The sequence below is a fragment of the Coturnix japonica genome, chromosome 15 (genome assembly GCF_001577835.2).
Source record: "Coturnix japonica isolate 7356 chromosome 15, Coturnix japonica 2.1, whole genome shotgun sequence".
Lineage (NCBI taxonomy): Eukaryota > Metazoa > Chordata > Aves > Galliformes > Phasianidae > Coturnix > Coturnix japonica.
Window position 1 is genome coordinate 1,149,613 of NC_029530.1, and position 26,554 is coordinate 1,176,166.

General features: G+C 45.4%; 1 protein-coding gene and 1 long non-coding RNA gene across 4 annotated transcripts; one reads left to right on the forward strand and one right to left on the reverse strand.

Moving 5' to 3' along the window:
- Positions 1 to 1,837: 1,837 nt before the first annotated feature.
- Positions 1,838 to 25,950, forward strand: LOC107321086. 3 transcript variants are annotated; one of them, XM_015877655.2, is made up of 7 exons: positions 1,838 to 2,046; positions 16,507 to 17,504; positions 19,490 to 19,541; positions 19,642 to 19,744; positions 20,418 to 20,581; positions 22,627 to 22,872; positions 23,373 to 25,950. In XM_015877655.2, the coding sequence occupies exons 1-7, from the start codon at positions 1,966 to 1,968 to the stop codon at positions 24,108 to 24,110; spliced, it is 2,382 nt and encodes a 793-aa protein (XP_015733141.1). In that variant the 5' UTR covers positions 1,838 to 1,965; the 3' UTR covers positions 24,111 to 25,950. The 3 variants fall into 3 exon arrangements, with proteins under 3 accessions (XP_015733141.1, XP_015733140.1, XP_015733142.1); XM_015877654.2 differs by lacking the exon at positions 1,838 to 2,046 and adding an exon at positions 2,241 to 2,394; XM_015877656.2 differs by lacking the exon at positions 1,838 to 2,046 and adding an exon at positions 2,241 to 2,394 and having other exon boundaries at positions 20,493 to 20,581.
- On the reverse strand, positions 2,390 to 26,393 carry LOC107321088. The gene is made up of 8 exons (XR_004309013.1): positions 26,307 to 26,393; positions 22,618 to 22,809; positions 21,214 to 21,335; positions 17,093 to 18,951; positions 14,886 to 15,055; positions 14,258 to 14,362; positions 8,440 to 8,597; positions 2,390 to 6,743 (listed from the first exon to the last, which is right to left on the reverse strand). It is a non-coding gene; the product is annotated as an uncharacterized LOC107321088 (long non-coding RNA).
- Positions 26,394 to 26,554: the final 161 nt, after the last annotated feature.

Below are 26,554 nucleotides of genomic sequence, written 5' to 3' on the forward strand. Positions count from 1 at the left end.
AGACAGCACTGCACAGCAGGCAACGTGGGTCAGTCCTTGGAAGGACTCACTAAAGGGGCATGGAAGCCTGGAGTTCTTTAACAGGATGCTCAACTCAAAAAGCAGGAGAGGTCACTGCCTTGAGCTGAACATCCTTCTGAGCAGACTGCTCCCAGTTTGGTCCTTCATTGCAGGTGCTAAGTTATTGCTAAGCTGTAGTGATGGAGTGTTGTGTGGGCAAGTCCTGCTGGCAGAAAGGTGCCGGGATCTGCACAGACACACAGACAGAAATGGCTGGGCCAAGAGCGGAGTAAACAAACATGAGAAACCTGCACACATTTCTGTCTGTGCTGCGCTTCAAGGTCTGCAGCTCAGAGCAGCAGCACAGCCCAGAGAGCTGCCTGCTGCCTCACAAGGATTACGGGCACCTGCCCTCAAATGACCCGTGGAAAAGAATCCAAAAACGGGGATGTAAGATCTTTCAAATGAGTGCTGCACTGCCAGGCTTCAGCACATGCTTTTTCTTTCATTTAGGCATTTCCTATATAGTTGTTCCAGGCTAATCTAAGTGACAATACACACCTTTTCCTGCCAGTTAATCCTTCTGTCCTCAACGACTGCAGGGAAGAAGAAGAGCAGAAGGAATCTCTATATTTACTTCGGTCACACTGAGCCTCATATGAAATTTCTCATTTCGGGGATTTTTCAAAGCTCAGTGTGCATTTATGGTGACATTGCCCTGAGGTTTAACTGCCGCCGTTAAGAACAGCAGCACAGTGCAGTGCTGTGCCGCAGAGCCCAGACTGCCCTTCAGGCAGAAGCGTTCTGCTGGGAAACATCCCTTGGCTCTCTGCTGTTCAAAGCAGACCTCGTGCCTTCGTATGTGCCGTGTCGGCTGACAGGGAACTCAAAGAAATGCTACACAGGAAGAGCAAAATGCAACTTTGAACATGAGCAATTCACAAATAACTGACAGGGTCACAGCCTGGGAACACCATTCACACAACGTTTGCCTTGGGAAGCAAAGTGTACAATAAGAATTGACCACACAAAGAATTATTTGCATCTTCTTCTGCCCTCAATACAAGGCCAGCACAGGAGGCTTCTGGGCAAGGGGTGCCAAACCTGCACCCACCTGCTGCTGGCAGTGGGTCTGTGTGCTGCTGCTTCAGAAGACAGCTCCAAGCAGAAAGGCGCTGTCCTTTGTAAAACCACTAACTTCTGACCCCAAATTCTATTTTTATAATAAATTATTGCACCCACTGCAGAATATGAGAACCAGCTGCAGCCGGCAATTGGCATTCGCTGCCACCTGTGGGGACAGAGACCCCCCTGCGCTGGGGCTGTGGGGCTGCACGGTGCTCACTGCAGGACGGGGACAGGACGGCTTTTCAGCTGCAACCCGCAAAATGTCACGGAATACGGAGCGTCCCCTGCCCTCCCATCACCTCCAGAGAGGTTACGCGGCTGCGGGACGCAGATTGGTGGGTTTTGTGTAGCTCCCTCTTTGGGCTCCCTCGGATCACGGCGGCGCTCCTTCCCTTCCCTTCCTTGCTCTCGGGGTGACTTTTCCTCCCAGGAAAGGCTCGAGCACTTTTCCCCTTTCCCCTTCCTCTGACCCTGCCCGGGCTCGGGGTCACGCAGCGCCCATCGCCCCCATCTCCCCGCAGGAGGAACTTTCCAGCCGCTGCCCGCGGGGCCGCGCAGCATCCAACCCGGCACTTTCCAAGTACGGAAAGGACAAAGCCCTGCGAGCCCCGCTCCCCTCCAGCCCAGGTCCCCCCGCCCCGCGCCGCAGGTGCCCCCCGGGGGAGGGCAGGGACCGGGAGCAGCCAGGGGAGGGGGCGAGGGGCGGGGAGGCCGGGCTCGGGGGGTCTCTGGCAGCGACGCCCGCTCGGGGCACGGCTCCGCAAAGCCCCGCTCGGCACAGCACGGTTCGACATCGCAAAGCTCGGCACGGCTCGGCTCGGCTCAGCGCCCCGCGCCATGGGCCGGAGCTTCACCGGCTCGGGGCTCGTCCTGGCGGCGGTCGCGGCGCTCTGCCTCGGCGGGGCGGGAGGCAGCAAGGTAAACCCGGGCGGCCCCTGCCCGCCCCCGGCGGCACGCGGGGCACGGCTGGGTCGCGGCGCGGACAGCGGTCGGGACCGGCACAGCCGACGGACGGAAGGCTGCACCGGGAGGCACGATCCGCCGGAACGCGGGGATGCGCCGGGGCTGCCCTCGGCCCCTGCCCGGGGTGGGGGCTGCGGCCGGCTCCTAAGGCCGCCCGCTTAGGGCTGGATGCGGGAGTCCGCCTCGGGCGATTCCGATTCGGCACGGGTGGATGCGGGATCCCGGGCAAGTCCCGCGGATACCGATATATCGGCGTTCGTGGCAGAAATCGGAGCACTTGCTCAAAGGGGGCCAGAACGAGGGGTAGGTTGGCACAGGGAGCCCAAGCCAAGCACCTCGAGTCGCGTTACCCTCCCTTTGCTCTCCTGCCTCGTGCACCTCATCTGTGCTACGGGGAGCAGGTGAGTAGCGGCAGGGACGGGCGCTGCGCAGGACGGGGGCGGCAGCGAGGGAACAGCGCGGCGGGGCTGAGCAGCAACGGGAGCATCGGGCGGCTGCGGGGCGATAAGAGCTGGGTGCTGCGAGAAGTGCCAGAGCACCGAGCTGCTGCTCTCATGGGACCCTGCGAGCTCTGGGTGGAGGATTTCACGCTTCTGGTGGAGGTTCTTAGATCTATGAAATGTGAGCCACTACGCTCTAAGAAAACAATATTCTGTTAAGGTATCGCTTTAGTTATGTATGAATAAGTCAAAAGAAATGCGGGGGATTGCTTTACCGGGGGCAAAGCAGCACGGTGTGATTCAGCCTGCTACAGCACCTCCCTGCCTCAGCACATGCCAGCACAGCAGTGACTTCAGTGCCAAAATTAAGATGTTTTAACTCACTCACGTGAAGATAGATGCCAAGAAGTTCTTAAGCCATGGTCTCAGTTCTAAAGTACCGAGTACCAGCTTCACAAATCTATAAAACTATATGGCTGTGGGGTTTTGTCTTTTGTCTCTACTTTAACTCAGAACTGCAATAAGTAATCTGGAAACTTACCCTCCTTTTGGGCTTGTTGCTGCGGGTGAACAACTCCCGCACCCAGCTGCACACTTACACTGCATAACTGCGCCCTGCCTGAAGTTGTTACATCCTTCCTGTGCTTCGTTCTAATTTTGCCTGGACAGTCATGAGACAGGACAAATATTTGCTGTCGTGTGCCTTCGGGTGTGAGTTCCACGGTGTGACACTGTGTGCATCAGCAAACCCTATTAGCTTTGTTCCATTTGTCTTTTTCCTGTGTTTCCCAGCCAGCTCCTGTCAATCTCTGGTTCTGAATCCAGGACCATTTGCCTTCCAGCAGCACTACCAGAACCAGTTAAGCACTGACCATGGGTACCATAGCAGAAGTGCCTCCCTAACGAAGCAGCAGGAGCAGCCTCCCCCTTACTTTCCCAGGCACAGCGTATGTCAGCTATTCGTGTAGTTGCTCACTGCTTGTAGTCTCTAAAAATGCAGGACAATTTCTTCTGCAGAATAAAACTTAGGCATTTCCTATTGCTTATCTGCCTAAATGGGACAGTGAAATTCATTCATGTAGACACGGGCACACATCTCTTGCTCCCTATTTTGTTATTGTTTTGATTAAGTTGTACTTGTTCCTCACTCGTCAAGGTCTGCACTACGCTGTGTAGGCTTCATTATTTTGATCTGCTTTGGCTACATTCTGATGGCGTTGCCTCGCTAGGAAAAAATCCTCCTCTAAATGGTTGGTTCAAATCTGGTTCAGTTTAGCAGAAGTGAGAAATGAATTGTCTGCCTGTGTGGAGTTAGCAGTATGAAAACCACAACGGGCTCCCTGGAACAGGCACTGTGTGCAGGAGGAGGGCAGACTGAGCTGGAGAGACAGATAGAGCAAATAAGAGACAATTTGAAGATAAGGTATATGGTGTTTCCTCCTGTATGTCTGTATCAGATGGAATAAGATGCATGGAGAAATGGCTTGTTTATCCTGAAAGAGGAATGTAAGCCTGATGAAAGAAGCACATAGTCAAAATTCCAGGTCTCTGTATGCCCATAAACTATCATCTGTTTAATCAAATCCCCGTGGAGGAGGTCTCTATGCCAGTGCCATCTTTCACCTGGCATTCGCCTGTTCACTCGCTGGCTTAAAAAAGCATCAAGTCTATTGTTTCTTTCAAGAGAAGGAATCTGCAGTGATCCCAGCCTCCTGGTGAAAGTCCTGGTCCCAGGGAAGATCATGGCAAAATTCCTGCTCGCTTCAGAGGGAGCAGGATCCTTCCCAAGATCAGTGAAGGATTAAACAACAGCAACAAAAAAATCAACTACTAAAATATGCACCTCAATTAGCAAAGAATGTGGCCTGATTAGTAAAGTGTATGAAATTTCAGCTATTAAATTCTACGGCCCCCATCAACAAAGCACACTGCACAATTGGCAATGTATCCAGGATCTCAACGACTGTCCCAGGCTCCTGCCAGGCCAACCAAGCATGCAGCTGAATCAGGGAATTATGCAACTGGAGCAGCAAAATATGCACTTCTGACTGGGGAGGGAAGGGCACGCAGACGCTCAAGTGATGAAAGCTGACACACAGTAGGTTCGAGGACGTTCGTGGTCAACCTCTGCCTTAAGAAAAGCGGAGGCAAAAGAGATACATCTGATGAAAAGTCCATCCCTCAGTGCTGATGGCAGCAGTCCTGCTCCTGCTTGGACGTGTTACACATCTGGTTCTGATCCCAGCTGCCAGGTGTAGTGGTTATTTCATAACACGTGAGCAGGGTTTGTAGCTCCAGGTAGGTTTTACTTTATAGGTCACTACAGAGCACTGTGATTCTGTCCCAAGAATCTAAATCAGTCAAGACAAATAAGAATCTGAAAGCTTTGCTGGCGAGAAGCTCACTATCTATTAATCTCATTATGGTTTGTAAAAGTGCCCTGTGCTTTTGGAGAAGAAAAATGATTGGTCTTTCCTATTTTCTTTAGACCTTGATGACTTGCTGTAGCTGCTTCCTATTGTGTTTACAACATACCTTGGCAGCCAGGTACTGTGAGCACAGCTTGGGAGTTCAGGCAGTGTGGGAAGCAGTTGTGTTCTGATGTCCTGAAGCAGCGGAGTCATTTCTCCCCACCTAATGCCTGTGTGCTTAAAAATGAAAATCCAGCCACAATACCTGGTCCTCGTCCTCAGAAGATATTCTTGCTTTAAATGATTGCTTTTGTTTGATACTGAAGAGCTGTAGGTTCAAGTGCAAAGAAGGCATGAGAATTGCTTTGTATTACTGCGCTGGTCATAGCAGTACCCAGAAGTCTGGGACATTACTTGAGTCTGAGTAGTTCCTTCCCTTCTCCCCTACCCCCCTTTCTTTAATTTTTTTCTATCCACTACCATCACTACATGAAACTGGCTTGCATTGAACTTATTTACCACATTTCTGCCTTATTTCCAGGTCAGTTCAATGAATGATCCCATTTAGTTCTTTTTTTTCCTGTTTCAAATATTTCCTACTGAGTCCAGAGCAGTGCCCTTAACACATAATTGATCTGGGTCATTGAACCTTAATTTTTCATGCATGTTCATTTGTGTCCTGCCGCTGGTCTGACTGGTATGTCAGTGAGAAAAATGCAGGCGGATTTCTCCTGGAGGCTAAAGTTCATGTAGAGTCTCTGGCAAAATAAGATCCTGCAGTTTGCAGCCCTGGAACTGGGCAATCATTCGGAACTTTTATTAATTCTCTGTCTGGCCAGAACGTTGTAAATCTGGCTCTCTTGTTAACTTCACGCTAAGCAGCAATAATGTCCGCAGTGTTTCAGTCCTGATAATTCTAATTACTGAAGCGCTGAAGAAGCTGAGAGCAGAGAAGATGGATGAGGCTGGCCTGGAGTCCGGCGCAGCACGTGGGGTTCTCTCTTTGCGTGGCTGATCCGCGGTTCTCTTGTTTGCCAGGGCTGGCGATGGGAGAAGCTGTCGAGGTAAGAGAAGGAAGCCAGTGGCACAGGACTTCTGGAGGGATGGGTAAAGTTTGTGCTGAAGGAGGTGAAAGAGCGCTGCACCTCCAGAGACGCTGGCAATCCCTGAGATGAAAATGCTGAAATCATTTTTGTTTCTTTAATATCTCAGTAGCTTGAAGCAAACAAGCCTGTTGTACTGGTTTAAAAAGACCCAGCAAACAATCTTTCCTGTAGTAACCAGCAAACAATTATTCTCCTTCATTTGCTTCTCAGAGTACAGACCAGGAATGGTGGTGGAATGTTCTTCCTACTTCCCTTCTTGAAGAACTGTGGTGTGGTTGGTACCAGAGCTGCTACTCAGCAGCAGCAGAGCTACAGCAATGGCATGTCTGGTGCAGCAGCTCTGCCCTTTCATCACGGTTATTATTACTGGGTCAGTTTAGATATCAGGTCTATCAATATTAAGTAATCAAGATCCGGCCTGATGGCGAGACATGGGACCGTATCAACCGTGTCTGAAGATGCTTTAGATCATTCCTTGAGTATGAGGAATACTAAATGTAAATCGAATCCTCTTGTAGAAATCCATGGCAGGAGGAGGATGGGGTGGGGATGAGGCACTGCAGAGTCCTGCGCTGGTACACAGAACGATCATCCAGCAGTCAAGAGAAAGTCCTTGGGCTTGATGTAAGAACATAATTCCTCATACAGCTCTTGGCAGCAAATGGTGTTATACTTCACTTCAAATAGTCTTGCTCCTGTCATTACCAAGGAAAAAGAGGTCCTAATTTTGAGAGAAGAAAAGGCTAATTTGACTTAATTTCCATTCGAGAATTCCCGAGGCCCTACTCAAACCCACAGAACTCATCTTGGACTCCAGGAGGATTTAAATCAGGCCATAAGTACTGCTGATTTGGATTAGTAATGATGTGCACTGAGGACAACATCTGTATTTCGGGTTGGGTGGAGTCCTTTAATGGCAAAAGAGTTGGTAATAGTTTTACAGTCCCTTTCATCAGAGCATTTCAGTTTCACAAATATCTAATTACAGAAACTATTAAATTATATGAAATTCTTGGTCCTGGGGGAGTACAGGCAGCACCATTACACTCCGGTATAAGCAGGGGTGGGTGGTGTTCAAAGTGGGTAAAACAAAAGCAAATTCGCCACATGCAAGCTATAACCTGCTGTGCTATCTCAGTTTCATCCACTGTTTTATTCTCATTTCTTTAAACTAGCAGCCAGGTTGCAACATCAAACCACCTCAACAAAATGGGCTGGTAAGATTCAGAACTACCATTCAGAACTACTGTCAGGTCTGAAGAAAAGACTTGTGGAATTTCACCAACCTTTTTACTAATCCATCTCCATTGTGCCTGTGTTTCATTATTCTGGGAAGCAGTAGCAGGATTACTAACAAGGGTTGAGTGTCAAGGATGCCAGTAAGGAAAGTTTCCTGAATACAAGAGATCTGGGATAAAATACCTCTGAAATTCCAGCCTAATCCAAATCCAAGGAAGACAATTGCTCAGCCTTTCCAAGGTGGGTGTGCCTGCTGGACATCCATTCTGCTTAAATCCAGCCCTATCCTGGTCTTGGGTAGTTAGTACACTGTCTGGAATGGCTATTTACGATTTGATTAAAGGTTTGTTTTGATGGTTTGTTTTTTTCCTGATTTTGATTTGAAATATGGGCTTTTACTGTTAGAAGTGAGGCATGAAGCCCCATCTGCCCATCCTCTTGTCGTCCTGCCTCATTATAGATCTGTATGGGTGGGCACTTCAGGTGAATCTCAGACTTCACAATTTGAATACAAGGGCCCCAAGGAGTTCCTCATAAAGGCTAACTTTAAATGTGAGCTCAGTAGGCCAAATGCTTTGATTTGCCTCTAAAATCAACCATAACTTATTCCAGGTTTCCTGGTTGAAACTTGAATGGGGAAGAAGAAAGGATGTCTGCGAAGCAGATTTATTTGGAAAAATAAACTGCTCACTGGTTGAGACCCTATAACAACAAACCCAGTGCTCAGTTTTCCCTCTGGCTGCAGTATTTGTGATACTTTCCCTATGTTCTCCCACACCCTCCCTGCTGAGCCCTCACGATCTCCCAGTATGAGTAGGCAGTAAAGCAAAATTTACAAGCATCCTGCTTCTGAGATCCTGGCAAATGAGGGCTCTTGGAAATTTCCCTTCACAGAGCACACAAGAGGAGACTAATCCCGAACCAGCAAGGTGGAGAAAGGTGCTGCTGTTTGTATACCATGCACAACAGAGTGTATGGACCATAACAGACCTCCGAATGGTCAGCCCTAGCTGCAGCAATGGCTGATTCAGAGACTTAACTAAAATATCTTTCTTACTCTTAAGATTTAGCATGGAAGAGAGAAGGGAGTTTTTTTGGCTTTGTTGGCTTTGTAAAGATCACTACCCAAGTCTTCTGTACAAGCCCTCTTACCTGCACTGAGTGAAGAAATGGCCTGGCTCCCACAGAGTTTCAGCTTGCTGGTGATGATCCCAAATATTAGCAGGTTTTAGCTTTCACATCTGGGCTGTTTCCTTCTCCATATGTTTGTACAATAGGCTTCCATCGTGTGGAACATCAGAAGCGTCTGGCTGAAACAATAGGGTCATGCAGCTTGAAATCCAAGCACAAACAGCTCTCTCTCGCAAAGCCAGTTTACAAGTATCTGTGTTTTTTTGTTGGCTTTTTAAAGATCAAAATTTGTTCACTGGGAAGTGACCAGCAAAACTTACTGAGATTGCTTTCCAGTTTCTTCTTCTCCTGTTTTTGGTACCGCCAAAACAAAACAAAGCATTTCTGAGCACCTCAGCTGCATGTGGATTTCATTATTCAGATCTGTCCCGAATATCTGGGAGGTTTTTATACGTCTATAAAGTTTATTCGGGAACACTAGTTTCACAGATTCCTATGAGCACACATAACTTGCTGAATGGACTTTTTTCACTGAACTCCACAAGCAATCTTTTACTGCAGCGCTATAGCTTTTGTTTTGCTCTGTATTTTGTCTGGTTACCAAGCAGTTCAGCCAGAATCTGAGCATTTTCTACTCTTTAATTTGAGCTGCTTTGGCCTGTTCAGCTTATAGAAAATGAAAACCAGATTGATCTTCTGGAAGCTCCTTTGCCACCCCAATCTGCTCCCACCAGACCTACCATTCACCATTAACTTTTCCTACGGTGTGTCGTGTACACTTTATTAATGAGAACTTGCTCTGTAAGAAAAAAAGTCCTTTGCTGACCTAGTAAAACCCCAAAGCAAATGGCCACGGCATCTTGAACTCTTCATTACACAGCCTTACTTTCATTTACGATGGTCCCCATCGCATTCATGATTATTTGCCTGAGGAGACGCTGTAAATGATTCCTTTGTTTCTTTTTCTAAAGCTTTACATTTTTTTGTATGTCTGAATGAGAGTATTTTCTGAAGACAAACAAGAACACAGCTTTGTATGGATGTAGGATCTTATTTGATATGGCACCTCGTATCTGTATGGCAGGATCTCTATTTGTCTGTGGGGTGTCCAGTCACAAGACTTATCTCTTCCAGCCCCCAGAAATTAGCCTGGAAAGCCTTACATGAAAAAGCTGGTTGCTGATGCAAGGCCTAGCACTCGCTGCTGGATGCTGTCACACCTATGTCATCTGTTTCCTTAGCCAGAAAAGCAGATGTCATGATTGAAGAGGGAAAACAGTGATCAGACTGCTCTCATAGTATTACGTGTGTGTTTGTTGCACGAACACACAGCAGTAAACCTATGAGGTACTGACCATGAATTTCTACCTGATGCAGTTCCACTTTTCAAGTGTAATTGTTGCCCCCAAGGAAAGATTGTCTATTCAAGCAGGCCTTTCCAAGCAACTGGATTTGCATGTTTTAAATGGAGTTTTCAAACAATGTCACAGAAGAGCAGATCAAGTGTCTTCTGTTTCAAATGGAGATGAGAAGCACGTGAATACTGCAGTGTGGGTCTGCAGCGGGGAGTGAAGGAGACTTCAGAATAAGACCTGCCATTTAGTTTCTAGTAAGAACTCCTGGATGTAAGTGTTCCAACAACAGCTTTCACCTGGGAAGCTTTAGGTAGTTCTACCCACTGTACATAACTACATGCAGGTTGGCATCTCAGGCCTAATGAGGAGAAACTGCTTTTGCTTCTCACCTGAAAACCTCTCAAAAAAGGCAGAGCATCAACTTTTCTGTGGCTGCTCTGAAGGAAAGTACAAAACATCAGTTACAGTGTATGCACAGACTGTGTATGCTGCTGCTCATGCTATGGAAAGCTGTACTGTTCCATGGGTGATTGTTCAGGAAACAGCCCCTCTTTTTGTCTCTTGGAACAAGCATTTTTTTGTAAGCAGAAAAAGGCATTGCATCTCTGGAGTCAAATGAGGAGCTCTGTTGTTCTCTGCAGAAACTGGAGTGTGTCGCTGTGTCTGGTAGTTGCCTGAGTGCCCATGTTTTTTGTTAGGTTGTTTTTTTTGTGATTCTCCTTTCCCCCACCTCCCATTCTCAGAGAGAATCAAGCAGGAGGGATGGTGACCTCACGGCACAGTTATGCAATCTGTTAGAGGCCAGGTATCAAAATAGGCTGCAGCTGTGAAGCCGGGACCTTGCTGCGGCTGAGAGCCTGGGCCTCCTGGCTCTAATGAGATCACTGACCTTCTCCTGCCACATACTCTACAGCTGCTTGGATTCATGGAGATTTGTTGTGGCAGTGGCCAGCAGTTTGGCACCGTGCTGCAGGAAAAGCTGCATCCCCAGGCAGGTGCTGGGAGCTGGCTGCTGAACCTGCCAGCAGCTGAGGATGACCCCAGCCCCATCACGCTCCTTCTGTTCTGACAGAGCCTACCTGCCTTTCTCCAAGGTTACACAAACAATTGCAACTTTTTTTTTTTCCCCACAAAACCAAGAGAATGTTGTCTGTTGTCCCGTGAAATAAAGCAGCACCTTCCCAGCCGGCTTTCTCAGATTTTCAGGGCTCAGCTGCAGCACACTCACATATGGGAAGAATAAGAGAAAACAGCATGCCTACAGTGGGAGGCACAGTTGGGCCTCCAACTCCTGAAGCCTTGTTCAGACATTGCATTCTATGCTGTAATTGCAGCACTGCATTCCTGCTTCGCTTCTCTGCTCTTGTGGCAATATTTTTCTTTCCCTCACCTGCAGCTACAGGCTTTCATAGTCCCTTCCCTTTCTACCTGTGCATTGGTTCTCCTCAAATGTTCTGAACCAGTAAGAACAACAGAAAACATGGTGATAGGCATGAAAACAGGGCCCTGCAAAACTGTCTGATGTGTGCCAAGTAGGAATGTAAGACAAGATGGGTTCTTTCCTGGAAATGGGATTTGCAGAGTGGAAATGTCACATCCGTAATCATATCCATGTGGTAGAACTGCTGCTACCCACTGCTGAAATAACAGAGCATCTGTTAAAAAATGTAGCCCTGGTTTTGTTTAAATCCTGCAGGTTGTGCTCATTTCAATAAATCCTGGGCCCTTGTTTGAAAACATAAGGGTGACCGCTCTGGTACTGTAATTGTATTGAAAGCAAATGTGTGCTCAGCCTGGTTTCAAGGTCCTACTCTTAAGTCCCGTACAGTTCTTTTCTATTCTTATGCTGCCAAGTGAAAAAATAGGTTAGATTTGCTGCTGCTGTATCTACTTCATTCTAATAATAATAAACCTTTCATGAAGAGATGACCAGAAAATGCAAAATTAAGTAGAGTGCTAATTTTATAAAGTCTCTGATTAACTTTCTCCTCCAGCTGGAAAAAAAATAAATCTTTACCAACTTTGATCTCTAGATCAGTCAGCTAGAGAAGTAAACGTGGTCACTTAAACCAACAGACTGGAGTTTTCCATCTTACTCTTGGGATAGTCTTTCCTTAGATCCTGTATTTGATGAGCATCCAAAATGCTCAGTCTGCTGTAACTTGGAAACACTGTGAGAGGAGAGCTTGGGCCTTCTACTGGGAACCACAAGAATTGTATTTCTGGTAGTTTGCAGCTATTTCCATCCACGTCAGCAAGTAAAGGCTCGTCTGTATTTTGTTTCCCCCCTTAAGCTCAAAGAAAGGAACAGCCACTTCCCCTCTTTCCCTCTCTATTTCTTTTTTTTCTTTCTAAAGTCTGAAGTTCAGCATTTTCTTCCTGCTGTGCCAAAAGTTCAGGCCATTTGGTATTACATCCCACGTGGCTGGCCCTGTTCAGTCACCCCAGTGAGTCTCAGAGATATTTAACTCAAAATGAACCTCCTCTGTTTGGAGGGGGAAGTAACCCAGGTTCCTTACCTCCCTTTGCATGTTACAGACAATTGCATAGACTGGTGGATCCAGGATTTTAAAGAGGTCCCTGGAGCAGAACGAAATGTGTAGGAGCTGGTGAAGTAGTGTTAAAGTGCTGCCAGCTGTTTGAAAGAAACACACATGTGCATGCATGTGAGGACGTAAGATGTGTTTAATTTTGGAGGGTGAGGGATCCTAAATAAAGCTGCTCGCTTTTCACTCCACTGATACCACGGTGAGTTCAGATTGCTAAATTTAGACACCCAGACTGAACAGTCTTGGATTCTAAGACCACATCTATCTCTGTCCAAAAGCTAATTGCATATCTTTATGGTTGCTGTAGAGTCAGATGGAGGCTGACAAGATAAGGCTTCTGTAGAAGGGCCATATGCTGCCTGGAGTCCTGCTTTGGCACCGAGTGGCCGCAGGGGGATTTGGTTTTTGAAGCATATCAGAAAATCTACCTGGAAGAGTTCTTTTTTTGCTGTCCCCTCAATACCCCAATAATCAGTGAAGTATCATTAATTTAGTGGATGCATTTCACAAGAAAAGATGAAACATAAACTCTTTTGGTCATAAGCATAGGATCATAACCAAGCGTTTCGACTTAAGAGTGATGCCTAAGGTCTGCATAAACAACTTCTATCCCCATCTTCTCTCATTACACTAATATTAAATCTTTCTAGTACAGCCTTCAAGCAAAGACCAAAAAGCCCTTCAACTTGGATAAGGAGATAATACACATCTGTTCCTGAAGACACTAATAAATGCAGCAGCTCTTAAATGTTCAGTCAGCTTGAGATGTAGCTGATTATTCCTTCCCTGGCATTTCTAAAGAGAAGTGGAAGTGACATTTTTAAGTCTGCCTAAAACTGGAAGCACATGTGAGAGATGCACAGAAATCGAGATGTGCATAATGCATGAACAAGGGAGAAGTAGGTTATGATCTTTGCACATCTTTTTCCTGCATGCCTGTAACTTGGTATCTCTGTTAAGTACGTGGGTTGGCCCCTGAGAATGTCTTGGAAATGGAGTGGCTCTGCTGTATGCCTCCAGCCTGCTCTGCTGAGGCTTTCACTATGTCTCTGCTTGCACAGTAAGACAGCTCGATATTCCTTGGGTTACTATGCTGTAAAGGAAAACAAACTACAATGGGCAGGACCCAAGACAGAGGATCTGAGATTGTGCTTGTAGGGGAATGACAAACATCAAAACAGGATGTCCTCCTTTCTCTTCTTTGAAACAAACACTTCAAAAGGAAAATGCCTTTGGGACTGTGCATGGGATACAGGCAGGGCAGCAACCTCAGGGTGCTGCAAACAGCAACTCCTCATGCCAGCGTTAACATGAACGAAGAGAATGTATCAGTACTGCACTATTAGGGCTGCAGCAAATCCTATGAACACAAATAGTCTGAGGCTTTCCCTAGCCAGTACATTCCTTCACTTTGCCTCCTCTTCAGCAGAGCTTCCATCTTTATAAGACAAACCACACACCATGTCACCTCCTCTTACCAGCTTTGTGCAACAGCACCCTCCCTACCTTCCCTCCAAGCTCCCACCTCATGCCAGAAGCATTCCATTTTTGGAGGCAGGCCAGACAAACCTAAAAACTCAGCCCTGTCTGATTGGGAAGAGACCAGAACTTATCACTAGAGAGCTCCTGTGGGCCAGCTGCCAGTATATGGCCCCTGCTGCCTGGTGAACACCTTGCCTTTCCTCACACCTCACAGTTTCCTACAGCAGGTCACTGTATTTCACATCGCAGTATAAGAGTAATTCCCAATCCCACTCTTTTGTGTGCTTGGAAACTGCAACCCTTGCCACCTTCCCAAACCATCATGCTCCTCGGATGTGAGTAGAGTCTGCACAGTATTCTTCTCCAAATGAGGACAGATTCAGGTGGAAGTGAAGGCAGGAAGGTGTACGTCACTTGAGAGTAGGGCTGAGAAACGTACAGGAAAGCACTTACCCATTCAGCGTGAGAGCCTCTGAGCTGACAGCTGCTTTTAGACATTAGCAGAGTCTCCTGGTAGGAGAGGTGGGGTGTGAATACCTCCAACTGCCATCTTGGTATCTGAAAAAAAGAGAACTCAGTTGGCATATTCCTCCAAACAAAACCTCAACCCTCGGTGAGCACTAACTAAGGAAGTTTGGGCCCACACAAAATCCTCCTACAGACAGAAGTACCCTTCAACAGCAACAGTTCTGGTGCATATTCTGCCTCCAAAACTGGATGCTTCTTTTAAATGGAAAGTTAGATATTACACGCTGCATCTTGCTACACCAGCATCTTACTTGTAAGCGAGCTCAGGAGACTACCATGAAATACAGACAATCTGCATGGACACCCCAGGACAGAGGGAGGTCACAGGGAACTCTGTGTCACACAGTAACCCTCTCCCTAAAGGAAGAGAGGGTACAATCACTGCAAACCAGCTGATTATCAGCAAGGTTTACAAAGTAACAGTAAATGCGTCCGTAATTCTTATGTAAAAGTGAAAGTTAGGATCTGTATCCTCCTAAACTGACAATGCTTTCCTCTGTATCTATACTTGCAAAAACTGATTTAGACTAAAATAATAACAACAACAAATTACCTCCAGGAGAAAAATAACTGTAACATGCTGTTGAGCCATCTTGGCGTTACTTGCTGCGCAGCACCAATGATCAGACAGAAAACCTGGGCAGCTGTGCATGGTTTCTTTTTCACTCGAAACTTCAAGCCACGGTCCAGATGCCTTCAATGAGAAACCCGCAGTTCATTCCCCTGTAATTAGCACAACCTGTGATTTAAGAGGCACTCTGAAAAATCACAGATTGGATTTCAACCTGGAGTATGGAAAACAATTTCTACTTCACCACCATTTTGATCCTTTCCCATTGCAGCCCTGACACCCCCCTGAAATTACTCTGAATATGAAAAGCACCTGTTGGAAAACAAAGCTAATGCCTTGCAGAACATGCTGCCTTTTTGTTTATGGGCTTTTAACGTTTGGCATTGCTTTTATTTTTTTCCTTTCCATTTCAATATGGGACAGGGGGAGGGACCAGAAGAAAAAAAAAATCTGGAGTATTTTGATCTCTGTGGCTTTTTATGGACTTCATAAGCTTTGTTTGTTCTACTGCCAAGCTTCCTTTGTGTTTAAATAGATAACAGGCTGAGACAACTAATCATTTCCAACAATAATAATGAAAAATAAAAACAACCCCCCGAAGCATTCCCTTTCTTTTCCAATTAATGATAGCAAACACGTGCTCCTACACAAGGCTCGTGGCCTCGGCACTCGTGACTTATTTTTTCCTCCTTATCCAAAGCCTTTGCCCCAGGCACAGACTGAGCCCTCCACGCTGATGGAAAGCATCTTGAACAAGGGCTCTGGGAGGATACTTCTGGGAAGGGCTGTTGTAGATGCGTGAAAACAGCTTTGCGTACCTTTCAAGTGCAACCGTTTCTTCCTGTTTGGATCGGGAAGGCTGTTTGTGGAGAAGGAAGAAATGAATTTCAAACGGCACCATGGCTGTTATGCAAAATGCTTGCAGCCTGTTAGCATAGCAGTGGGAGCAGGTATCTGCTGGCACTATTTCCAGAGGCTTTGCATTTAAAGAGAAAATGCACCCAATCAAAACCGCCTCCATTACCGAATAAGACTGAATGTCTCTGAAACCAAGATAAGTTGTTTGGATGATCATCGGTGCAAGGGCCCTTTTGCACTTTAAAAAGTGGTTTTGTCATGAAATTAACATAGAATTCAAGATGCTGTGGTGACACAGTTTTTCTGCAGCCTAAGGTTTTTATCACACTGTGAGTTGTTTAGGATGACACATTCGTGCAGTAAAGAGTTGTGTGTCAATAACAGATGTATTCAGGATTCAATGACCTGAGAACGTGCATTAGCCAAAAGCAGAAAGGGACACTGTTATAATAGAAATAGGGATAGAAAACAGACATTTCATGAACTGCTCATCAGGATTACATTTCTGCTGAAGCTGTGAGTTCAACTCACACTCAGGTTCTAAGGCTGGTTGTCCATAGTAGAGATTAAGGCTCTAAATGTGAAAGCAGAAGATAGCCTCAAGAACTAGGAATTCATGAAGCCTGTAAAAGTCTACTTTATACTAGTCACTAAAGGGAAGAGGTAGGACCATCCGTAGGTCCAGCACGCTGCATCCTGTATATCATCTCTGGCAACAAATAAGTGTATTTATTTTATTTCCCAGGTCTATTATTCCTGTGGTGCGGTGGTGGAGTCAATGGAAAGAGGTCTGATTTTATCACCAGGATTTCCAAACAACTACTACCCGGGGACACACTGCGTTTGGCAGTTTTTCATCCCCATAAGAACACACCTTATCTTGGAAATTTTTGACTTTGACATTTTTGAGAGCTCTGGTGAAACTCCAACCCCCTGGGATGGCTTTCCAGCCGCTGCAATAACAGCAAATAAGGACGTGACTCCTCCCGAGGAAAACCTGGACTTTGTTCTCCAGACTACAAAATCCTCTCTTCAGAGCTGGATGTCAAAGGCAGCTCAGAATCTGAGCGGCACAGGAGATCAGTCAAAAGGACTTTCTGGTCACCTAGATAAACTTCCAGGAGCAGCCTCAAACAGCAATGAAGCCAAACAGATGCCAATGATGAAGCCAAACCAATCAAAACAGATGAAGGGACCCAAAGCAATTACGGAGACTCAAACAGAAGAACAACCATTACCTGATACTGGTGGTGCCACAACACAGAGACAAAATGTCAGCGGCCAAGAAACAAAGGAAGGTTGGAAAGGCAATATTTTGTTTGCCCACCTACCTGCTAGTGAGAGAGATGAAAGTCTGGAACAGAGCTGGACGCTTCCCACAACAATACTGCCAGTGGAAATCTCCAGCCAACAGCCGGCAGTGGATGTCTGTCCCCACGACGTGCTGTACGTTTCAGACCTCATCACATTTTCCTCTCGTTTCTGTGGACCAAATTCACCTTTAAACAAGACCATGGTCTTTGGTTCTTCTCTGGAAATGGTTGAGGTTATCATGGAACTCATTACCACCACCAATCGGGGCAGAGGCTTTGCAATGCTCTTTGAATACAAGAACATCACAGAACCTGACACTGTGGATGCTGTGAGGCAGGAGAGGATGGAAAGCATAATGATGCTGGCAATTTTAACAGGGACTGTCTTCTTTGCACTTGCTTTGCTCTCTGCCGTCTGCATAGCGTGCAGGTAAGGTGATGGATGTCTGAGCCTCTGAAGCCTGTGATATTATCTGTACAGAACAGGAAAGACCAGAAAAGAAACACACATTTTCTCTGCTCTGCTAATGCTTGCTGTCCTCTTGGTGCAGCAGTGTGTGGATGTAGAGAAAACCAAAGCCAGTTTCTACGCCTGCCTTATGCTTCACAGATTTCTTTTCCAGTTCTACAGCTCTGGTACCTTACTTTTTTCTTTTCTTTTTTTTTTTTCTTTCTTTCTTTTTTTTTTTTTCCTCTGCAGAAACTCCCTGAGGGTGGGGGGGTCTTTCTTAGTTCTTATTTGGTTTCAATACTTGTTTCTCAGTTTTGGGTCTATAGTGGCCAATGGACAAATGTAGGATGGAGAGCACCCTTCCCCACATCTCCCAGGCAGGCTGAGCTGACAGTCATTGCATCTTCTCACTTTGAATTTAACCATCACTAATGCTCTGCAGAAAAATAAGAGACAGCCAGTGACAAAAGCATTCCTTACAGAGTCTGTGCTTTCCATAGTTATATATGCTCCATCTGACTAGCTTTCTTCCTTTATAAAGACCTTGCCGAACGCTAATTTAGACTACTTTTTTTTTTTTTTTTTTTTTTTTTTGCTAGCTCTAAAGGAAAAAGTCTGGTGGAAAATGTCTTCCAGACACTAAATTATTTTTATAGGCTTGCCAGATTTCAAAAGCAGCAGAAACACTCTGCCTTCGCTATGGCAGCACCCTGGGCTGATGCACATGTTGAGTAGGCAGTTCTTGCCCTTTAATTCCACTGCAGCTATCCACAAAGCTGCATGTTATTCAAACCAAGGTATGCAGCAGCCGAAGCTTCCACTGCCTGAAAGGTGCTCTGTGCAGACTGCTCAGAAAGTCAAGCCATGCTGCTCACATGTACAATTCCCCTGCCACAACACCAGGGACAGGTTCATATCTTGTAACATCTGCATGGCCGCCCTTTCATTGCTCCATCACTTTTTTTTGGTCAGGAGATATATTAGATGGGCTGTGGGGAGAAGTGAAGGTGCTTTAATAACACAGCACACTCAGAAATGGGACCAGCTCTCTGGCGTGTGACAATTCTTGCCCTGGCTGGAATGTGCCGCTGCAAAAGAGACCCCACCAGAAGATGCTACGAGTAAACTTCAAGCTCTTGGCCTTGTAAACTTGCCTCCCACTTTTTCCTCTGCTTTGCTTGTTCCTCCGGTACCACATTGGCATTTAGCTGTGTTTTTTACCATTTCCATGTGATGCTCTTGCTCAGCTAAAAGTAGCAGGGAGCTGTCTTTGCCAGGATTAGAAATGCCCTGGGCCAAGCTTGGCACCTGCTGCCACTCCAGTGCACCAAGTCGTCAGCAGTGTCTGCTCAGGCTCATTGCATTCAGCCAGGGCAGAGCTCTCTGGGGAAACTCCAAGTCTCCACCACACTGCAGCTTTTGTTTGCTGTTTGGGGAGGAAATGAAAGCTTCAGTTGTTAGTTGGCCAATAATTCTAATTACTTTTGGCCATGAGGCCTGGCTCAAGCAATGGGGTATTTTTTATTTTCTTTCCCAAGCCTCAAGAACAAGAGGCACGTCCACCTTATTTAGTTTTAATCCCACCCGACGCAGCCAGACTTTTGCTTGATGGCTGCAACCTGTGGATTGCAACTGCATTTTACATCTGCATTGCCTGCCAGTGATTCTGTTTCCAATTACAACCCCTCTACGCATACAGCTATTTCCACAAGTCCTTGTGTGCCATTTCACTTCATACAAACCGCCCTGCTAGGCACGGCCTGCAGCCTGATCTTCTCCTTCCTCATTTAATGCTCTCCTAGAAGATTCTAGTCACTTCTGGGCTAAAAACAGAGTTTTCCTCTGCCATCCTCATTGTAGGCAAAACCTACCAGCTGACTTCCCACTACATGAGCCAAGACTCCCTTCTCTGGGTCTAACTCACTCGTGGGCTTGTTGTTGTTGTTGCTGTCTCTCCTTTTCAGGCAGAGAACGTGCCCCAAAAGGAGCTCATCCAACGTATGCAGTGACCAGGAGGTTAGTGCTAATGGCTTCAGCAATTTCTGTTTCTCTCTTTCATATTGGCTGTTGCACTATTTATCTGACAATGTTTACTGGGGCATGTTCTGAGTTGTAGAATGGGATCCAGAACTCCGCTGTTGATATCAATGAGCTCCAGCTCGTGGTGCCAAGTCGGGAGAATGAAAACAACAACCACTCTGTCAGCCGGGAGCAGGCGGGTAAGCACAGCGCACCCCGGGAGCAGGTCAGGGCACCCCGTGGCCCCGGCCTGCTAATCAGACCATTGCTCTCCCCACCCTCCTCCCTCATGCACAGCTGGAGAGCTACTTGACAGCAGAAAGGCTTTGTTGTGGGAATATCCCTTGCTGCTCTCCCCCCTCCCTGGGACGGCAATTCCCCTGGCAAGGAGCACGCGGGCACAGCTTCAGGACACCGCCAGCAGAAGCCGTCACAGTACACAGTGTTGCAGAGACACTGGGTTAGCAAAGCTAACATGCCTGCTTCAGGCTGCTGCAACTACAGCTTAGAATAATCCATAATTATTATATGGATTATAATATCTGCCCCGTGTCTAACCTTGCCTGGAAAAGGATGAGTTTTATATTGCTTACATTGGCTTTGGACACGTTTGACTGCTGGAGCTGACTTTGCTGTATCAAACAGCAGACCCAAGGTTGTTCCTTTCTTCCCCTCATCCACTTCTGTCCTATTTTTAAAAGCTTGTTGGTTCAGGACATTGAACTTGGTTTGAGCTTAGATCTGACTGATGTGACAGCTCAAGTGGATCTAGTTTGTGTGGGGAGAGGAGGAAAGGTGATTGTCATGGAGGAGCTGGGAACAGATGTTTTGTGCTCTCCTCAAGTTGTTTTTATACGGATTTTCTCTTCTCAGTCACTTCCTGCAGAGGCAGCACAGAACAGTCTCCTCAGGATACTGACCCAGACATGCCCTCTTCCACCTCTGCAGTGACCACTGAGACAGGCAGCGATGAAGTGTTTATAATTTCTGCTGGACCTGGAGCCAGTGGGCTGAGCTTCACTACCTACAGAATCCAGGTAAGAACACTCCTGGACATCACTAGAGATAAAGCAAGGCACACAATGTCCTTCTTGGATAGCACTTGTCACATTCCTTCACTCATGTTTGCTGCCTAGTTTACAAGTTAGCAGTGACCGAGGCCAGACAGTTCTCCCAAGCATCAGGCAGAGCTACTACAAAAATCATTTTAGTAACCTTCCTTATTTTAGCTCCTTCCTCTTTGCTCCTAACCACTTACTTAGTTAGAAATAGATGATAGCAGCCAGACCTGAGACTTCTGAGCTCTCTTCATCACAAGTTAGCAACTATCAGTGCAAGTCCTTTCCAAGTCTATGTGAAAACCTTTCCAGGTCAACACTATCCAACAAGTAAACCCATTTTCCTTCCTTTTCCCCCTCATTTGTCAGAAGGAAGAAACGATTATAGCAAAACATTTCTATTACACCATGCATTCCATAAGTAAGTATAGCAGATTCGTGAATATATACATATACATATAATACAGTGTTCAAGCAATTCTAAGTGCACACAATCAAAGAATTAAAGTGATTCACCACTGCATCAACTCACAAGGCCATTCCTTCTCAGTTGTGTCCTTTTTGCATACAAGGAGTCAGCACCAAACCCCCAGAAGGTCAAAGAAACATACCTGGGAAGGCTGAAGGTCCACCATTAGAAGCACAGGCTCTTTCAGCACAGCTGCAGGTTTTCCTCTCTGGGGTGGGGGGTAGAAATTGGGCCCAGCAGACCATCTGCACACTTGCGTCCAACCTGGGTTAATTGAGGGTGACTAAATGTTAGAGGTAAAAATGAGTTCTGTTCACAGTTCAGCTTCCAGGTGTGTGAATTTTTGGGGTGTAAGATGCACCTGGCCACCCAGCTCCTCAGTTTTGTCCCTGAGCCCTGCAAAAGCCAGGGGTCTGCAGCCCGGTGTTTGTAGGCCAGCACTGGGCAGGCAGGAGTTACCTGCCAGAGGCAGGAGCTGAGAATTAACTCTCATATGGAATGATGTGTGAAATCCTGAGTCTGCACAGCATAGTAAATAACATCTTGAGATTCACCTCACCCAAAATGCTCATTTAAACAAAGCAAACTACAAAGAGGTGCCACGAGGAGCTGCAGGGCTGTGAGGCCCCCTCAGCCTCCTCTGCTCCCGCTGAACAAACAGAGGGACTGCAGGTGCTCCCCACATGCTTTGCCCTCAGCCTCCTCACAACCTTGTAGCCCTCCTTTGGACACTCTTCATTAGTTATACCCCCTATTTGGTTTAAAGCATCACTCAGTCTTTGGCTGAGGTTATAGCTACAATCTGACTTCTATTCAGACAAGTGTCAGATGAACAGGATTTGGGTAAAGAATAAGAGAGTGCTTAAGACGTTGTTTTTTGCTAAAAGATTTTTTAAAATCTAGAAAATACATTATTAATCCCAGTAGCTGCTCCCAGTGCATCTGTCTCAAAACCATCAAAATACTAAACCCTAAGACAGCCTAACGAAGCTTCTCAGGAGAAGACAGCTGGATTCCGGTACATTCATAAGGACTGCTGCTTTAATCAAATCTGAGACTAAGAACTTCATATTGGAACAGATTTAACCAGAGCATGAATAGAACCTCTGCCAGCTTCCTACAGAGAAGCTGATTTCTCGCCTCTCTGCCCATCCTTTTCCAACATGACATTGTAAGGAAATATTTTCTTTGATTTGTGGAAACATGAGAGATTCTGTTTATCAGAAATACCAAGTGACAAGCTTTGGGTCTCTGGAGCCTTTTAAATCCAGGACACCATGGAATGTATTTCAGTCTGTCTTTAAGAAATGTGTAAACTGCAGGAATGTGGATTTTGCATTCTTCTCATGACAGCCATATTCACACAGCTGAAAATTAAAAATACAAGCAGAGTTATGGAACAAGGAGCTTATATTAGCAACAGGTGAAGCATTAGCAAGCACAGAAGGAGATTCATAGGACAGTGAGGCATTCTTTAGCTTTTCTAGGCCACTTTTTAAAGTGTTTTTAAAACCTGTTGGCAAAAGATGTTGCTAACAATACTTACTATTTTCAGGACAAAAACCTGAAAAGAAGCGTCACAAGCCCAGGCTCCGTGTCTGACTGGATGACTGCTGGTCATGTGGCTGCAGGAGCTGATACTGCCGAGAAGAGGAATGTCCAGATGGAAAACCATTATCCCAGACAACGCACGTGGAGTGCCCGCACTTTCCATGACTTCCTGGCTCCAATACCACAGCTACAAAAGAAGTGGTGCAGTTGGACCACCAATAGTCCCTTCACGAAGCTGGCTGACAACAGTGTAAGTTTTGTTAGGAGAACAGCACGGGGTGGTCAGCTTCAGTGCCCCTACTTTGCTTCTCTAATCTGCAGGTACAATGCACATCTTGACCCATCTTGCTTAGGATGCTGGAAATTCTTTTCTCTAACTGTATTGTAATTTATTCTGCCCTTCCTGAAGTGCTAAGAAGCCGCTTTCATTGAGTTTTCTAACACATTCTTTTATTTTTTTTCCTGGTGATACCTTCAATTTGACATATTACTGTTGCATAGCAGGGAAGCTGTAGGCATGGGATACATATCTAGGTCTCACTGACCATTGTCATCAAAGCAATAGAGACTAAGAAGCTAATAGAGGATGTTTCTTGTCTTCTATGGTATTAACAGGCTTCTGCAAAGGAAAACATCCAACCTGTACCACAACAAGGAATTTTAACTTTTAGTTAATTCCCTTGGGATCAGTGTTTCTTAAGACAGTCACCTTTCAAAGCATGACTACTAATTTAATACGATTTTGTGCAGGGTTTTCCTACAGCTGCAAGAACCCAAGGAGTTCCAACCAGAAAGGTGATTTCAGCCACTGACATAGAGGGAGCTTCAGAAACGGTTTACTCTGATTCATCTGTCAGCAATGCCTCCTACCCCCTCACTCTGTCTGCACAAAGGCAGCGGAAGCTAAGCTCCTGCAACTTGAAGAAATCCAGGTTTGGAAATCCTTACTTTGGATTTTTAGCTGGTTCCCCTGACAACAAACGTGTGAGATCCTTGGATCCCTCAAGACATCTAGGGGCAGCATCTCCAGCTAACAGCCAAAGCCCCAAGAGTACTCTAGAGAGCTCCAACCCCTTGAAAATCAACTTGGCCAGTGCTTCAAAAACAAAGGACCTTGGGGGAGAAACGGATAAAAACAAACCGGTTTTTGTCATTTCTGAAGAAGGAGATGATCAGCAGCCTCTGGTCCTGGCCGAACACCTTAGTCAATGCGGAGATCATCTGTCTGAACCAAATGCTGTGTACGCAGTCGCAGAGCCAGACAAACAATCAGTGGTTCTGACTGTTGAGGGTAACAGTTCTGCCAGTTTGACATCAAATCTTCCGTTTTGGGCAAAATCTCCTGGTTTATACAAAGGTCAGGTAAAGGTCCCTAACTCTTCCAGGGACCTGCAGAGCTCATCAGCTGCAGATGGGAATACTAGTGAGCCCTCACAGAACTTTGATACCCTAGCTGCTCCTACACTATGTCAAGCTTCAGCCCAGTGATACTCTCAGAAAGACCAAACCACCAGATCACAAAAAGAGAGGCAACAGGCACTTGAACAGAGTGGAAGCAGTGCCAAACAGCTGTGGGACAGCTATACACGGACACAGCTTTGTTCAGAGAGTGGTCTTTGTCTCACCACTGGGATTACAGCTATACGTATTACAAAACAGCACAAGTACCATCCTCCCTTTTACTCATTGACCTCAAACCTATTCTGTGTGGAATTTTTATATGCTTTATTCATGAAAGCATCTGAAAAGGTATTTCATACTGCAGGAAATCTTTTCTGGCATGAGATATGACAGTCATCTGAGATGGTTACATCATGGTTTACATCTGAAATGTAAGCCAGTCCTCTGTCACTGTGGTACCACTTGAGTCTTTCTGTTAGAAGCTATGAGTTCAACTGTGCTCGTAGGTGTGCCTGCACAAGTAAGAATTCATCATGCATGTTTGCATATTGTTTTGTAAACAATTCTAAACATTTCATAAGTTCTGCACTCTAGCACAAAGTTTACCAAGCATTAACATCTCTAATATTAAAAATCATGATTATCTTGCATACTAACTCATTAAAGAAGAGTGTAGACAAACCATACTGGATGCTAATTTTACTCAAGTCTGACCTAGCTTTATTTTTGTTAGATCTCCATAAGCTTACAATGCCTCAGTCCACCACATTTTTAAGCAGCTCCTCCTGGCAACAAGAACATGTGTACAAAAACACTGAAATACTCATTAGGAATAGTCTTCATCATCTGACACTTGGATATTTGCAGCTGCTCTGATCCTATATCCACCAACTATTTATTACTGGTAACGCACACTGACTGGAGAACTATTTCCCTTCCTTTCGCAGGCAGGACTTGAAAGGCAAAATTAAGTGCAGCAAACTTTGAGTGCTCACTTTTTGTTTTAGGAAATAAGTAGCTGTGCCACTCTGATTACAAATCCAGGGCATTCAGTGGAGCACAGAACCAAAGGGAAGCTTGCTTGTCCTAATGCCTTTAATAATCCCATCGCTGTTGTAATTACCTTCTGGTGATACTTTCCTGTCTTTGCAAAAGAACCTTGCACATTCAACTCACAACTATTATTTTGCTTAAAAAAAAGAAATGCCCTAGGAAGTCGTATTTTACAGCTGACATAATATGTTATTTTAAAGCAAATTATACTATAGAACAGGTGCCAGGAAGAAGTCTCCCATACAAGTCTCCTGTATTAGCTACAGTGGGTGACAAGTGAGTCATCTTAATCCTTCTATGTTAAAGCATTTAAGGCTGATTCCTGGAATATCTAACTGAATTATTTATGATTTCACCTGCTGTTACAGTTTCCATCTGTCACCTATTAATGTCTGAGATACGCAAGACAAGATTGTAGGTTTTGCCTAATATTTTGTGTACGTGTCTGCACAGACATAAACCTTGCATCTAGTAACAGTGGCAGCCAGAACATATTGTAGCAGCTGACTCAGACAAACAGCAGACAAATCTCAGCATTTATTATCAGGCTGCATCGAATCGTTTTGAAGCATCAAAGTGTGTCTCTAAGTTCTTGGCTTTATTTTTAAATTAATGTAACATAACTCAGAGGGATGAATTAATATATTTATGACAAAAAGATATTTAGAAGCCTGCAGTGTTTTAATGATTTCCACTGTGTTAAATTCAAACACGTTGTAAAACAGAGTCAATGCTATGTTACTTATTGCATTTCTAGAGACTGAAGTACTAAAATCTGCTCTGGAAAAGAAATTGTGTTTTGTTATTGACAATACCTACACATGATGGGCTGGGAAAGTGGCTTTTTTCCAATAAAAGTATGTTCAACTATTAATTTCTGCCAATGTAATGACAGTTTATTTTACTGAAATAACAAATTAGACAGATGTTGCCCCAAAGCACCAGGATGTGCCGTGATGCACACCACTGTCACTACTGCAGCATTCAGTTAAACACCCAAGCTTTAGAAGTCGTTTCCTTCTCATTAACCTAGCTAATGAGGTCGCTTACACTGACTTTCTCTGCTATGTATCTTTGTAACCAAAGAGCATATTCAACCATGAGCAACCTGAAGCACAGCATATGGGAGACTTAAGCTTAAATTCCTGGCTTGCCTTTTGAAGTTTCAACTCTTTTTAGACAGATGACTAAAATCAACTGCTAAAGATATCGATATCTCTTGTTTTGTACCTTCAAAGAACTTGAGAGAGATTTTCCTCCAATCTGAAATTCTTCACAACTTGAAAACGGAAGCTCTGAGTGCTATAATAGTTCCACCTGTAAATACCAACTAGGATTAGTTCTTAAAACAAAATCCTACTATAGCATTTGATCCTAATGGCTATATTATTTTAAGAGATGTGTTTTCATGACAGAAATCCCCACAGCACATGGACTCTGGATTCAGTTTTATCTTTGTGGTAATACAGACACTTTAC